Below are 17,722 nucleotides of genomic sequence, written 5' to 3' on the forward strand. Positions count from 1 at the left end.
CCTGACCTCAGGTGATCTGCCTGCCTTGGCCTCCCAAAGTGCTGGGATTATAGGCATGAGCCAAAACACCAGGCCTATTATTGAAATTCATGTGCAGACTTTCCTACTCAATCAGAGTTAAATTCTGAGTCACTTTTGAGTTTATCACCTTCTTGGCACCTCATATGTAATGACTTAACTCTAGGCTACCTCTAAACATCTCTAGAGCAGCAGTTCTCTAAGTGTGGTCCCTAGATCTTTAGCATCTATCTGACCTAGCAAAATGTTAGAAATGCAAACTCTTGTGCTCCACCCCAGACTTAGTGAGTCAGAACCTCTGAGTGTGGGGCCCAGTACACTGGTTTTAACAATCCATCCAAGTGCATAAGAAGATTTCGGGTCACTGCTCTAGAATGACAATTCCTTTCCACTGCCATAGCTATCCTTTCATTTGAGGTCATCAATGCATCTCACCTAGAGTACTGCAACAGCTCCCAAACTTCACGTCATTATTCAGTTTCAACAGCGCATGCATACACACACACACACACACACACACACACACACACACACACACACACACCCTGCATCAAGAACTCTTCATCACATACTGAATTAAGCATGAACAATTAGTCTGGCTGTCCATGACCTCTTCACACTGTGTCTAACCATAATCTTCAGCCTTATCACCCACAACTAAGTTTAATCTTCCATGCACTCTATTCTGAAAGCTAACTGAGCTCACTCTTCACTAAGCACACTGTATGCTCCTAAGCTTTCTCATAGGTTTATGCTGAATTGTTACCTCCTCTGTGTTGCTGGACTGACTGCTAAATTCACTTACCATGCACTTACTCTCAATTCAGTATCCATGAATACATCTTGCTCCACCATGAAACAGTAAGCTCCTTGAATTCAACATATCTTACCTAGCAATAGATCCCGCACAGTACCAAACACTGTTATGGGAAAATAATTTATATGGTTGATGAGTATTCATCCTGATTAATCCCTTTTCTCAAGTCTTCCTTCATTAGTTCATTTAGATCTACCTTAACTATCACTACTCCCAAATTGTTGACTCCCCTTCTCCAGCTTGGCCTCTAGAAGGATAGAGAGTGGTAGAACTGTCATAAGCAACAGGAATAAGTAATCAGTTTATTTTTGCCTTCTCTTGCCCCTTTCTATACTTTTGTCTCTTATCACCTTATTTTCCTGATAGTATCCCCTTGCCCTCAGCCATGCCACTATGCTCACATGTCCTAAAACACAGACAGTTGAGGCAAGGACTCTTTCTTCATTGATTCTATCAATTTTACTCACGGTTCTAACATTATCTCTGATTCACTGTTATATTTCTGATCCTCCCCATTAAAACTGCCATTTCCTTACACTGATTTCATATAAATTAGAAAAAATTAAGCATTTTCAAGGCCATTGGGTTACTCTTAGGTAACCTAAATAAAATGGGAATAGGCAGTATTTTTATGCATTTTAAGGGGTGTATTTGGGACAAACTGAACTCCCTAGTACTTCTTAAATTCATCCACTTGATTGTCTTTAAGGCTAGTCCTTGCCATGAAAACAGCAAACACATGATTTTCTGACTCCAGTCCATTACAGCAGAGACCATAAGAAATCAGCTATTCTTCCATCTTTTTTTCCCATGAGATTTCGTCTCAACACCCCAAATCTGGCCATCCAAGTCTAATATACATAACAATGGAAATAATTATTTGTTAATTATTTTTAACCATTTCATAGTTATACTCTAATTAATAGATTTTAAATGTATGTTGGTACATATAGCACATCATTTGATCATCATTACAATCTTTTGATTAAAATAAAACAGGCAACATCTCCCTAATTTTGTAGCTAGAAATGAGGTTCTGAGAGGTAAAGGGGCATATCCAAAATCACTAAGTAGTAATGTGCTCAGCTAGTACTCAAAGCAGGTCTTGTGGCTTCAAGTTAAGGACTTTTTGCTCTCACCATACTCTCCTCATTGAGGGCCAAAATTAACATTACAGAGAGCTGTACTTGGACAGACAAGTCCTGAATCTAACTGAGGATCCCCTTACTCATCACTTTCTGGGCTTTGAAATTCGTTGTCATGAACAGTTCTTGATGGAGACATGGAAGTACTTTACTTTGTATTCTTCACCAAATGGTAAATCTGGATGTGAGTGAATTTTCAGGATAAGTTATCTCTATTCAAGGGCCCTTTACAGTTGACTTTTAAAAGGCTATACTGAGAAATTAGTGATTACAATGAGTTTATGATCTACCGGGTGTTCGATCCTAATCTACTTTTATTTATTTTTTATCACCATATATTTTTTTCCAAGTTACTCTTCCATGCAACTTAGACATGACTGGACCATAGAAAAGTCATATTCTAACCTAATATTATCCTGTATGTATAACCCCTATTATGAAGAAGCAGCTTGATTTTGAGATCAAAGCCTACCCTTAAATCTTTCAGCACTTCCAAAACTTTCCTACTCTAAAAGCAACCACACACAAATCATTAAATGTTTTAAATTCATTATTGTAATCAACAAAAGATGATTGAATAGTCAAATTTTAGAAATAGAAGGGATTTGTGAACTAATCTAATCCAGAAATTTAAAACTATGCTCTATGAGCATAACTTATGCTTCCTGAATTCAATCACAGGAAGGAGAAAGATACAATAGCAGATATTTCCCCCATCTAGTAACTCTATTATTTTCCAATTTATTTATTTTATTTTAATTAATAACTTTATTTTGGGCAGGATACTTTTTCTTTTAAAAATTGTTAATCTATTTTAACTTCCTAATCTTATAAACAATGAAATAGATATGCAGAAAAATCCCATGTTCTGGCTACTACTGAAAAAGTTAGGCCTAAAATTCAATCTTCTAAATCCATTGTTCTCTCTGCTGAGATTACCTTCTAACTCTATTGTTCTCTCTGCTGAGATTATCTCACCATTAGTTGAACATCCCCATGAAGACGAATTAGTGTTAAACATATATTATGATTATACTAAGTATTCATTTTGTTTGTAAATATATATTTCTTAAGTGTGTATCTTACACCCTTGTAACTTCTCATCACAATCTCTAGCACAATGGAAGCTCAATACCATTAGCTGATGCAATGAATATATAAGCAAAGTGTCAGATATGCTTTATTTCTGTGTTTTTCGTTTCCTTATGATAATGGAGCATGATTACCTCTTCAGAGCCCTAAAATAGGGTCACTATTACACTCAGTTACCTTTACTAATTTAGAGAAAAATGAATACTTTGAAAAGTAAACATGTGATTATTTCGTTTATTAATATATAACTGAAAATATTTGGCCAGGCATGGTGGTTCATGCCGGTAATCCCAGCACTTTGGAAGGCTGAGGCGGGCGGATCACTTGAGGTCAGGAGTTCCAGATCAGCCTGGCCAACATGGAGAAACCCAATCTCTACTAAAATACAAAAATTACAAGGTGTAGTGGCGCCCATCTGTAATCCCAACTACTCAGGAGGCTGAGTCAGGAGAATCACTTGATCCCTGGAGGCATAGGTTGCAGTGAGCCGAGGTCATGCCACTGCACTCCAGCCAGGGCGACAGAGAGAGTCTCCACCTCAAAAAAAATTTTTTTTTCATTTGAAATGTCTTATGGCTTACTCTGGTAGGGAGAATAAAAGGAGTACATCGAATGATTCACTTTATGCAAGATTTCCAGAAGTATACACACAAATTCATACAGAATGTGAAATGAAAACTCACAAACTTATCTTGGTCACAAACTTGTATTGGCTAGGTCTGTCACGTCTGTGGTGGAGAGTAAATTCTACCCATTTTTTAATATCTCTGAATCACAATCTTGTAACACAATTTATCCCAAAATAATACCCATTTTCTCTTAAATATTCTATAGCTTAGTGATTTATTAAAATGTGCATGTGTGTGTCTATATCTTAGTAATGAAAGAGTAGCATTTTTAAATGACTGAAATAAACCTCCATAGATTGTTTAGTTATTACATGAGCCATTGATATCTCCAGAAGTAAAACAATTGTCTTTGTGAGTAACAATAAATTCTTTGAAAACTATACTCTGACAAATTTTAAGAGCCTGTCAGATTTTTTTGCAGGTGATAACAACTGACTTCAATATGTATAATTGTGACAGTTAACTCCTTAGTTCTCTTGCACTCTCTCAATCTATATGTAGAGAATATGGCCTTTTAAAGGTCAACTATATAAGGTCTCTATGTATGGAGAGAGTGCAAGAGAACGAACTAGTTAAATATCAAAAATAACTTATGATGAATTAAGGTAAACTAACAACTTTTTAATTTGGGAAGGTGAATTTTGAAGGGTAATTGTGTGTCATGCACATAAACAACTACTTAGAATTTGTCATGTCACATTTCATTTATTTTGAAAACTAATTTAAATATGTACTATTACATAACATGATGATACATTGTAAGTGTAGTAATTGTGAAACCATGGTATTCCTGGTTGCTTATATCTATCAAAATATTTTTTGAATATGTTCTTCTATTTTTCCAGAAATCAACACTTACCTGACATATTATATCATATTTTCTCAGAAATACTTTAATGTTTTCCCATTTCTGAATATTTCTAACAATTATCTATATACCTAAATACATATATTGATTTTATGTACATTTTTATATTTGAAAGCATATCATATATATTGAAAATTTATCAAACTACAGTATATAAATTTCTGGGTAATTACTTGCATTCCAAATCATCCCCAAGAGTTGCAGTTCTGTAATATTATATTTATACATTTTTGCAGACTACTTATTAAATAAGATTTTGTCTTCATCAAATCATACACAAATATAAAGTTTATCATGCAAAAGTTCCATATTCCCTGGTTCTTCTTAAACAGTATAAATATAAATAGGCATATAAAATTACAAAAAATTAGGATATATATAAGCTTTGCAATGATTGGTTTTCATGGCTTGAGCATTTCATTATAGCCTAAAAAATTTTGTCACAGTATCTGCAACTAGCAAAAGCAAGTTAAACACACACACTTGCATAACCAGTAAAGAGGTACAAACACCCTAGATCGTGCAGAATATACACAAGGCCTCATTTTGGATATTTGATCTATATTACATACAAGCAACATTGTATCAGTAGTGCTTTTGGCAAAATATATCAGTAGTGCTTTCTTTTGATGGATGACTTGTGTGCTTTTTGGTTTAATTTTTTGGCCTTTAGCATGCTATTTGTTATTTTTCTGTAGGTGATCCCTGAAAGTACATATGTAAACTGCAGTGTAGAATGCAGTTCTAGAATATCTATTGCAGAAAAAGAAGATGAGAGAGAAAGAAAGATGAGAGATGAGAGAGAGAGAGAGAGAGAGAGAGAGATTGATTGATTTATCTCCCATTATAGTCAGTGGTAAAATTTCCTTAAATACATGTTGGCCTTCATTTTCCTTTTGAAAACCTTGCTGTGGGGTCTACTTGCCCCTTTCAGAGTACTGTGCAACCTTCGCAAGAGATCATTTAGTACTAGTTTCCACCTTGGAGTAGATCTTCCTACCTTTCCAGTCTTAATTCTGTGTGAAATGGCTGCAAATCGATGGTTGAGCTCTGAGATTTGGGGCTCTACTAATTTCCTGCAGTGGTCACCGCGGTTTGCCATCAAGTTTGCTGCTTGGTCACGTGTAGAGTCCACCTTTGGGCGTATGTCATTCAGTTCTGCCTTTAAACGCTATATTCCGTGAGCAAGAGATAGGACTTGAAGTTAGTAATTAATGAAAGTCAAGATAGAAATAGAGAGCAAAACAGAGAGAGTGTGTGAGAGAGAGAGACGGGGGGGGGATGTAAGAGTAAGCACATGCAGAAAATAGAAAGGGAGAAAAAAACTTACAACATCCATAAAACAGGAGTAAAATGAAAATGTATGTGATTTCAGAAATATAGGTCACTGTCCTTAAGTCTGATGCATGTACATTTAAAATGCTTAGTCTGAGGAAGGATAGGGATGCTTTCCTATGTTATTGCAACTATCATAATATATTCTATCTAATCTTATTATATCATTACTGAATTTAACAGTTGTGGAATAAACTAAGTATGTGCTCAGGAGGGAAAGTAGCTGAAGAACACTTTTCTATTCCTTCCTGGTACTTTCAAGTTCCTCTTTGTTTATTATATTGAGTGTTGTAAGAAAAAAAGTGGTTTTCTAACAGATACGAATTCTGTGTCACATACAGAGGAACTGAGGAATGTTCTTCCTGACCTTCCGGGTCACAGAAGTTGTAAGTTACATAACTCAGGCCTTATTATTCAAAAAGTCTTGAAGGAATTTCACTATAAGATGACATCTTTGACTCTATGTCAAGGGACAATGAAGTGCACAATAGAGATCCACATCAAAATAAGCTTCAGACAATGGCATAAATGTGTTTTAGGGAAAGCCTGGAATGCATTTATAGTTTTACATTAAAGATAGATTGCAATCTGTGGAAAATATCAGAGGCATAAAAAAGAATTGCATAGAAAGAAACATAATTTTTGAGTTTTCTTTAAATTATAAAAAACTAATCAATAAAATTATCAAATATTTCAGCAAAATAAAAAAAAATATTTATTTAAAAGAGCTGTTAAAATTCAGCTCTACCTGTTTAAGTGGGAAAGGAGAGATCATCAAATAGAAACTATGTAGTATCAATAAGATACATTTACATATTATACCTCTCATACCCTTTTATCAGAATCATTTTTTAAAGAAAATATTGTTGCCCTTGAAAAAGAAGACAGGGCATCCTAAAAATCAGTTTCAATACTAAAAGAAAGAACCCAAAACACTGTTTGCTTTCATGCAGTAAAAAATAAAAAACTCAGTTTTATGTAAGCCCAACATTAGAACTAATTACTAAGATTTGGATATAGCATAGGCAAAACATTCAGATGACAGGATGTCAGGTGGGCTGAATGAATGGTGGCAGGAGACAGTTCTTTGTGTTAGACCCAGAATTTAGTACTGCCATTGACATAAGCAGAAATTTACAATTTGATTTCAAAATAAATCTTGGAATCTCTTTCTGAGCGTAGTTTACATTGGGTATAACTAACTGAGGGGCGGATTTGAACAGAGTTTCAGATTACAATATTCTTTGACATCATTAATTTCCATTCCAAGGGGGAATGAAGGAAAAAAGGAAGGCTAAAGAAAGGAAGAAAGGATTGCTTTACTTTTATTAGGACATCCTTAGTATCTTTTGGGGCAAAGATCATTGAAAATAACTGTTGTACAATTTGAACATGACTTTTCATATTTTATTTGCTACCTTAAGCACATCTTCTTTTTGCTGGGGTTTCTTTTTCTCAGATTCATCCAAAAGTGTATCAGCCTGAATGATCCACTTTGTGATGTGGTCCACATTCTGGTTAAAAGTTTCCATGTGTTTCTGGTATTCCTTAATTGTACAGAGATATACCATGGCATTATTGGTTAGATTATAGTCTTAAGGAATTTTTCCTATGTTCTAAAACTCTAAAAAGACAATAAGAGTTTCATTCAGATTAGTTTTAAGTGATATTTTCATATAGAATATTGTAGAAATACAAAAAAAATATATTAAAATATTGTTATAGATATTGAATTAAGAGCCAGCATAAATGTGGAATTGAGACATTTTCAAACAAAATTATTATTGGTCATTTATGTATCTTTTCCTTGTGACTTAGAAAGTTGTAAAAGCTTCTAGCTTTTTCTCTTACCAACAAAAGATTTAACCACTCTTCTGCTCGGGAGGTGACAGCTATCCAGTTACTATTCAGAAGACTGAGTTTATCTTCCACCAATGCCTCCTTCTTGCCCAAAACTGTTTTCAAGGCCTCTCCTACCTCTGTGATACTCTTCAGGTGCACCTTCTGTTTCTCAATCTCTTTCTGAGTAGCCTGTGAAAAGGATAGCATTGACCTTCAAGTCATACATTGTAGCCTTAAGATTTAATGCTTATGAAACGGCTTTCTGTATGGTTACTAAGATTTTATGAGGTTTTAAACCTATAACTATGTATTTATGAATCATGAAAACCATACCATACACATTGCAGTTTCATTATTGGGTAACTATCAACATATATATACACACACACATATATACAGACACATACACATAAGCATAATTCATGTCTTATTTTTCATTACACATTTCATAAACATCTTGTTCAATTCAATATACTTATATTTACTTAATTTGCATATGTAGTGGCTAAAGGCAGACATTTGAAAACCCATCCACAAATAAGAAACTGCCTTTAGAAAATTCTGCAGTACAGTGATACTGTATTTGCTGCAGGGACTTTTAGCCTTCTAGTGCCATGGATCTCTTTGGCATCTGTTGAAGCTTAAGAAGCTTTTCTCATAATAACGTTTTTAAAGGCATAAAATATCCAGGATTTTAAATGAAACAATTATACTGAAATACAATATGTGAAATATTTTAAAAATACATGTGATGTAGTAATATATGTTTATTTATTAACAGGTTAATTAACAAGATCTAGCAGCAGGTCTTTAGGACAATTTCAATGTAGTGATGAGCCTAACTGTTATTTTTAAGTATATACAACATCTGGAACATGTCATAAAATTATCTGTCATTTCTATTAGTGACAAAGTTATGGGTACTGCTATTACTGGGGTTTGTTACATCTATAATTGAAAAAAATGCATTTGGTTTTAGGTGAATAAAAATAAGGATGTATTTTCCCCTCAATCCATTCACAGACCTTAATTATATCCATATACCCTAGACTAAAATCTCCTATGAGAACATCACTATTTCCTAAGACTTGATCTATAAAACATGAAAAAATCACATTTAACATGAAAAAAATATATGGAGTATTGATGGAAAACGTGATCCTAGTAGAAATGTTTACTACCTGCCTGGCATAAAGCCCCTTTCCTGGTACATGGCATGGCCGACAATATGGCCACTCTGCACTCCACTGCCTTTGTGTCTGGTTCTTCCCTCGCCAGCCTAGTTAGCCAGCTGTTGGACATCCACAGAGCCAAAGCTCAACAGACCCCTTCTCCTTTCTCAATAAGGTTAACAGATACAGAGACTACGATTGGCACTTGAGCTCAAAAGCTATTTGCGAGTAGAGCTGATGTCTTAATCACAGAAAGCCAAAGCAAAACAAAATCATTGAGAAACAGCAATAACAATAAAGTAGAGGAAGCCCATCTACAGATAATCAATTAATTAACATATAAGGAGCAACCCTGTGAGGCCAGCCTATATCTAATTTCTTAAGAAATAAATTAGAGTATGAGAGTAAGAAATTAGCTATAGGCTGGCCTCACAATGTTGCTCTCAACCTGTCTATTCTATCTTTATAATATCCCTAAGCAGTCCTGTGGCTGTCTTTCTGCTACACCATGAGGTCCTGGTCCACTCAAAATCACTTCATATACTTTTTGTTTTGGTTTTGCCTTTGGCATCAAATGAACAGGGAAAATAAATGAGGTAACAATGTATGAAAATTTTTATGTAAGACAGAATTACTGTTTTGTCAATTCTAAAATATTGTTTTCTGTTGTATTTTTCCAATATAAAAATACCTGAAATTAAGGTACTTAATGCCAAATGAACTCAACAGTCATCATGCATGAGGTTCTTCATATGTAGGTGTTATGTGTTGCACATGGATGAGTTTAGCAATTTGTAAAAGCAATTTCTTCATTTATCAATCTTAAGTGTTGATTGAGTGCCTATTATATGGCAGTTACTGTAGTGGAATCATATGTAATTCTACTCAATATATTTTGGGAGATTAGAAGTATCTCATTTGTGTAGACACAGCCCTTTTAGAGCTTGACTTTAGACGGCACATAGACTAGATTTTACCCCTTTCAATAGTCTTCACCTTTTTATAGTAAGCAACCTTTACAACCATAGATGTTAGCCATTGCTACTAGGTACTGTGGTTAAAATGGTAGAGAAGTCCCTGTCCATCGAAAACTTGTATTCCAGTATGAGTCTGTGAAAGAGATGGACATATATGCAAATGATAATTCTCTACTTACTATATTCCAGTCTAGTGGCATGTCACTGCAGTTGATTTATTCACAAAGGTAACAATTCATGAAGTTGAAGTTTAATTTATATTTGGATCACTAATTATCTCTTAAAACGTCTTCATAAAGTTGACACTATATTTTAGCATCAATGTAAAAAGTTACTGTGTACATAGATCTTTGTTTCTTACATGTCAAGCAAGGCAATTAAAGGCAATGGAATTTTCCAAAACTCAGAAGAGATCAGAAAAGCTTTGAACTTAGAGCATAATACTGCATGTAGTTCCTGGCTCACAAAAACTGCTATGCATCAACATCTGGCCAAAATCATCCAGCTTACTTAAATAATGTCCAGTGATATTCAGTTGACAGGATCAATAAAATAGGAAATGTAGATTAATTCCTAGTGTTTTCTTAAGTCCGACAAAATTGTAAATTAAAACTAAAAAGATGTTCAAGTTATCACCATCATGAACTTGTATTTGAAAAATGCAGTGATATTATGGTGGTTTATAACTGCTAATGGTCAAAAGTGATTCATAGGAAAATTTACACTCTGGAAAAAAAGAGATTTAGGGTTAAATCTTTATGTATATTATTCAACAATAAACAAGTATTCAATTATTTGTGTAAGTGCTATTTTTGGTTAGGAAAAAATATCGTGTTAATTTAGTGAGTTTCAAATTTTCCCCCTCAAATGTGTTTTTAATCAAAGGTATGACTTAAATAAGATTTAGCTTTTAAATACTATGCTGATCTTGCTTTCTGAAGATCTCACTTAAATATTAATTGACCAGGCCAGGCACAGTGGCTCATGCCTGTAATCCCAATACTTTGGGAGGCCAAGGCAGGTGGATCACTTGAGGTTGGGAGTTTAAGACCAACCTAACCAACATAACCAACATGGTGAAATCCCATCTCTACTAAAAATACAAAATTAGCCAGGTGTGGTGGCTCAGGCCTGTAATCCCAGCTACTTGGGAGGCAAAGGCAGGAGAACTGTTTGAACCTGGGAGGCAGAGGTTGCGGTGAGCTGAGATCGTGCCATTGCACTCTAGCCTGATCAATAAGAGCAAAACTCCATCTCAAAATACATAAATAAATAAAATAAAATAAAAATAGTAATTAACCAATGTATATTAGATGCATAATATCCAATCTGTACTGTGCTATTCATTGCCAGAGATGGGGAAAGAAGTAATCTTTGCAACCCTCACTCTAATTGTGCCTACAGTGTAGCTGCAGAAGAAAGCTTAAATGCAATAAAACAATTTGATATCGTACTAGAAAACAATCACATTTTTTTTTAAACAGATGAGCTACGGCTGGAATAAGCATGAATGACTTCAAGGGAGAGACAATATTTGAAGGTGGAGTGTGCCATAAAGCATGGAATGGTTTGAATTGACTAAAGTACAAATCAATGAGAAGACATGAAAGTTGGAATAAAAGGCTACCATAGAGGAATAGGGAATCCTTATTGTAAACTAAAAGAATACATTTGATGAGGTTGTTGCAGAACCATTTTCTTTTGCTCTAAGAGTTTCCCATAACAGAAGAATGCCTGCATCTTCAGACATATGGAGGAACAGAGCTACTGCCTTGGCTGTTCTCTTTATATCTGTACTCATTCCTCTCAAAGGGAGCTACTTATTTATTGGGTTGGTGAGATGGGGAGAAATAGCTGAACATATATGGCATTTCCTCCTTTTGAAAAGCATCCAATTCTCAGCACACATGCCTTCTTCTGCCTTGCCAGGTAAGAGGTAGAGAGAGTTCCAGAAGATCTATTCTTCTGAAGGAACAAGTTCAAATTCAATGACAAAATTCACTAAATTATAACTCAGACACTTCAGGTTTCTCAATCATGTTGTCATGTGATAGCTGCTAGGATTGATTTTAAGGCTGAAGAAAAAGCAAGATTGTGTAAACTCAGTTTTAATTTGACCTATGAAATGACTGTAAGCCTACCTTCAGGAAATTCAAGAGTAGTTAAATTCAAACTACATACTTGGCACTAAGGGTTTTTCGGATAGAGGGGAAAAGGTCTGACATAAGTAAAATACAATTAAAGTATAAATTGCCACAATGTCTAACATGTTTTCATTTTCCATATGTTTAATTTGTAACATTTGAAAGCTCCAGAAAAATAGTTCAAATATTAAGCACTAACTTCCATGATTTCAAACAAATTTCCTATCTACTTCTTAGCCATAATTTTTAAATGCAACTCTAATTTCCTTATTATAAAAGAATGAGTAGAATAAGTTAATTTATTCCAGTGAAGTCATGCCCCATGTTGATAGAAAGGATGAATAATATATTCTGATTCATTCCCAACATCTACAAGTTTAATAGATTGTAGAAATTTAAGTTCAGGATTCAGCTATCAGCTTATTTCACTGATATAATAGCAAGATGAGAAAACCTTCTCAATTGGTCTCTGCTGATCAACCATCAGCATGTGATCATACCATTAGCATTTTTAATTATTTTAATGGTAGAACTGTTAAAATTATTGAAACGATTATCTGGTCCCATAGGGACACCTTTACAAATATTTTCCTTCAAGGGCAAAGAAATATAGCTCACTTAAGCTCCATTCTCTCCTCTACCCATTTCATATTTTCACAAGTTTTCTAATAACTTCTACAAATTCTCTTGGAATTTCTCAGGGACTTATATTCCTAAGATAGCTTCTCTGTCTGATCTCCTATTATTTACACCTTCTCTTTTTAAACAAATTTTATTATCTTAAGAGTCTCCTGTTCTACATGGACACAGGGAGGGGAGCACTACACACTGGGGTCAGTTGGGGGGAAATAGGGGAGGGACGGTGGGGGGTGGGAAGCTGGGGAGAGATAGCAAGGGGAGAAATGCCAGATGTAGGTGATGGGGAGGAAGGCAGCAAATCACACTGCCACGTGTGTACCTATGCAACAATTTTGCATGTTCTTCACATGTACCCCAAAACCTAAAATGCAATAAAATGGGGGAAAAAAAGTCTCCTATTCTATAAAGCCTGTCTTCAATCAGCACAACATTTATTTAACTATGTACCTTAACACCATTTCCTTATAGATTCCTCCCTTTACCAGGACTCAATTAAATTCAGATTTATTTTTAGATATTCCTTTCTCTTATGCATGCTCCCTCTAATATGAATAAAAGGCTAACTAAAGCATCCATAAAAGGCATCTCGAGAGGTCCCCCTACTGAAGTGAATTCTGTACTTAGTATGTGCAAATATTATACCATTTCTGACCATAGGGAACAGGAGAGAGTTCTTTCACCTTTTAGCTACATAACATACTCATGAAAAGCAAAGGAACACATGGCCATATTACTGCAATTCTAAGATGTGCATTTCTCACATTTTAAGGATTCTGAAATTGAGATGAAACATACAATTTAGTTTTACCTTAAAAGTGGTAGTGTGTGTTTTTAATTCTCAGCAGCTGTAATCATATCAATGGTGAATCATACAATCTAACATGTCTTAAACATGAGCAAATATGATGCTAATTGCTTTTTCAGTCCCCAACATTGTTTTATCATGGCTAGAGGTTTAGGACATATTTTATAATTAGGTTAATGTGACAGAATAATATAATGATAAATTCAAAACGAACATAAAATATTAAATATGGATTCTACAGCAATGCGTATTGACTTTTTAATAATAATGTATTGTTTATTAAAGAAGAATTTCATGAAAGCAGAATGAACAGAAATTACAGCTATAACTATAATGACAGTTAATAGTGACTCCAAAGGCATTTAACAGATGTTCTATTTTCTAAGTAACAGCTGCTTGATGTATTCATTGCACCAAGTTAATGATCTGCTAGTGTTATTTCACGTCACAGATAAATTACTGTGCTCATTTAAAAAAAAGATATGTAATTTTTCATGGGAATGATTGTATAACAGACTTTAGAAGTAAGTTGTAGTTCTTATGTTTTTATAGCTAAGAGGAGTGATGAGTTTAGGCAGTTATCCAGGTAATCTAGGACCAGAAACCAAATCTCCTTCAACTGTGAAAGCTGATTGTTTAAAAAACATACAAGACATGGTAGACTGAGCTGAATGTAGGTCTCATCAGACAGCTTGAAATTCATAGATCTTGTATCACATTATCCAGTGATTCTCAACTTCGCTGAATATTAGAGCGGGTTACAATCAGACCAATTAAATCAGAATTCCAGAAGTGAAACTCAGGCATTGTTATGCTTTTCAAGTTTATAAGGTGATTTTGATGTGCAACCAATGTTGAAAACCACAGGCAAACAGGAAGACGCATTCTAAGTTGTTATTGAGTGATACTCATCAAATTCTAGGAGTGACCTGGAAACCAAAGGATAATTGAGGAACTAAAAATTGTTCTTCCTTGATGTTACATATTACAAAACTTTGTCTCCAAATGAATGTGAAAAGCATAGTAACTTGTTACACAAGTGGCTACTTAGACATATTCTGCGTTTAACACCTTGAGTCAAATTTATTAATCCCATTTGTGTGTGTGTGTGTGTGTGTGTGCACGCACGCGTGTGTGATCCTCTTAGGCAACTCGGCATACTAAGACTCCTGTTAATAAAACAGGTGGTAGGAGTAACATACTATAGGACAATTTTTTTTTCCAGAAAATCATATTTGAAATTTTAGATGACACCATGGATACTTAAGAGTTGAATGGAACTGAGTTATTTAACTGAGTTGGAATTTTTAATGATTGAAACAAAATTAGAAATAAAAATGTTAGTGATTAAATCAGAAAATCATATAGATTAGACTTTGCTCTATTTCCCAAACATAATGATCATCAGAGAAATAAATCTCTGTTAATCACATACATATTTACTTTTCCTATGGTTATATTTGCATGCTCAATTCATATGCTAAACAATTTTGGCCAGTAATGAGATATTTAGATTGATTTACTAACATTCAACTAATCATAGTGATTTTAAGATATTAAAAAACAATATTTGAAATCTAAAATCACTCCAGTGGGGACAAACTACAGACTATAATAGGTGATAAATATACATGGCTTTTTCATTTTATTATTTTAATGAGGACTTATATTTTCTGCACTTGAAATTTAGCCATGGTTTATTTCATTATTATGGTAAATAATGAGTAGCTTTTTGTTATTTTAGGCTTGGATTACTCTAAAAATTACTAGAAAATAAGATTTCTTACAATAATTTGGTATAGTGGAAAAAACTGTTGAAATCAGGCATAGTGTTGGATTCTAGTTACAGTTTTGCTATGTACCAGGACTTGTATTTTCTCATCTATAAAATGAAAACATTGGATCAGATGATGTTTGTTCTAAAACTTGTAAAATTTTAAATGCACATCAGCATTTTTCTCTTTTCTCAAGAACTGCTTTGTCATTATAATTTTCAACTCAATTTACAATTCATGTTTAAACATATATTTCATAAGTATATACTATGTGTCAGGCAATATCTTATGTATATGGGAAATATCAGTGACCAAAACAGACATTTTCCCTGTCCTTTGGCCGAATGAACTATTATCACCTACATAATAGTCCAAGAGATTAGGGTTGTTATTATGATAGCTCAAGGATCTTGTGCAGTTATGGTATTCAAACTCTTCAGGTGCTAGTTATCTCCTGTAGATTGCCTTGCCATTTCCTTCCATCATCTCTATAGTTAGCAGAGTTTCTCACCTCAATCTGGAAAATTCCATTAACAGAAAAGGAAAAGTATCTGAACATTTATGGGGTGATAAATATCACTGTGATGGTTGCCACATGGCATTGTTGTTGTCTGGACCATACAGCTAGGGGTAATCCATATTTTCAAAATCTTAACATTAATTTTATATTCTTTAATACTACTGATTTGAAGAAAACTGAATTCAAACATACAGTGAAAGGGCTATGTGGCTGTAGGAAGTTCCAGTTAGTATTAATAGTTTAAATTTTCAATTTCCATGATTAATCTTTTATCTCATTTGTTCATATTCTCAAATGTCTTCCTCCTATCATTTTAATTTTATAAATTTTCCCTTACCTTTCAAACGATGTGGCATACTTTTAAAATTTATTCTTTTTTTTTTCTATAACTGTAATTTGAAAACGTGGTCACATGGTAATAGCATTCAGGACAGTTTTCTTACCTGCAGCTGTCCCTTCAACTAATCAACCCTGACCACATCCTAGCTACTTCTGGAAGATCTCCCATTCTCTTTCTGTGGGATCATTAAGAATCTGACGCAGGATACCTAAGATATTCTTGGGTTCATAGCTCTCTTCAAGGAGATGGCATCTTTAAACATCTGAAGTTGTGTCAGGCACCACCCAGTATCTTTTGGAAGTGCTACACATTCTAGTATCTATGGTTTGGAATGTGTGACTATTGAATTTTGAGCAAGAAGAAAACTTAGACGAATCATTCTATTTAGGAAAGACCAATTCTGCAACCTACTGGCCTATCAAAATGATCCTAGAGATGCCAAACCTCTGTTGCTCATTCAAGAAGAAGACATGGCAAAAGTCTAGGGTCAAACTGGGAACGGCTTCTATATTAGCTTTCCTCTAGTTCAGGAGCTTGAATACTGTCTGTGAATAGCAACACAGTAGTTGTTCTAGGCTTTGTGAACCCTGTAGTCTGTCACAGTTACTCAATTCTGCTGTTGTAGTACAAAAGCAGCCAGAAAAAATAAGCAAATAGAAGCTGATACACCTCAATAAAGTCTTATTTATACACTGACATTTGCCTTTTTAATAATTTTAGTGTCATGAAGTATATAGCTCTTATTTGAATTTTTTCCAACCATCTACATAAAAACAATTTTTAGCCCATGGGCTGCACAAAAGAAGGTCGCTGAATGGATTAGGCCTACCAATTATAGTTTACCCATCTCTGCTCTAATTTATCTGACTCTCATCAATTTATCTTCCTCTTGGTGACAGAGTCTCTTAGGCATTCTCCTCTATAGGGAAGCTCAAGAAGCTGGCTAGAATTGATATGCCTCTACTAGGTCAGCTCTTTTAATGGTTCCCATAGTAACATTAATTCTCATATTGAGGAGCCAGGACCCACAAGACTTTGAAATTCTTAGGAGAGTGAATGACTATTACAAATTTAATCCTGGTCACCCTAAGAAAGCAATTAACATCTGTGATTTTCTGACTTTTTAACAAAAGCCATTCTGACTGGTGTGAGATGGTATCTTATTTAGGGTATGATTGGCATCTTTCTGATGATTAGTACTATTGAAGATTTTTTCATATGCTTGTTGGCCACTTGTATGTCTTCTTTTGAGGAGTGTCTGTTCATGTTCTTCATCCAGTTTTTAATGGGTTTCTTTTTAATTTATTGTTGATAGGTTTAAGGTCCTTATAGATTCTGGATATTAATCCTTAATCAGATGTATAGTTTGAAATATTTTCTCCCATTCTGGAGGTAATCTGCTTTGTGCATTATTTCTTTTTCTGTACAGAAGCTATAATTTAATCAAGACCCTTTTGTCAATTTTTGTTTTTGTTGAATTTGCTGTTGAGGTCTTAGTCATAAATTCTTTGCCTAAGCCAGTGTCCAGAATAATTTTTCTTAGGTTTTCTTCTAGGATTTTTAGTAGTTTGATGGCTTACATTTAAGACTTTAATCCATGTTAA

The 17,722-nt window shown here is 34.3% G+C and overlaps 1 protein-coding gene across 11 annotated transcripts in view; it reads right to left on the minus strand.

The window, feature by feature from the left end:
• Positions 1-17,722, minus strand: part of DMD (dystrophin) — a 2,282,798-nt gene that overhangs the window by 1,288,641 nt on the left and 976,435 nt on the right. For all 11 annotated transcript variants that reach the window (XM_032285804.1, XM_032285805.1, XM_032285797.1 and 8 more), the window contains 3 exons: positions 7,756-7,935; positions 7,323-7,451; positions 5,570-5,740 (listed from right to left, as the gene is read on the minus strand). In XM_032285804.1, the coding sequence (XP_032141695.1) occupies positions 5,570-5,740; positions 7,323-7,451; positions 7,756-7,935 (480 nt within the window). The remainder of the gene's footprint in view (positions 1-5,569; positions 5,741-7,322; positions 7,452-7,755; positions 7,936-17,722) is intronic.

The sequence above is a fragment of the Sapajus apella genome, unplaced genomic scaffold, assembly GCF_009761245.1.
Source record: "Sapajus apella isolate SASKATOON/1434 unplaced genomic scaffold, GSC_monkey_1.0 scaffold17, whole genome shotgun sequence".
NCBI classification, from domain to species: Eukaryota; Metazoa; Chordata; class Mammalia; order Primates; family Cebidae; genus Sapajus; species Sapajus apella.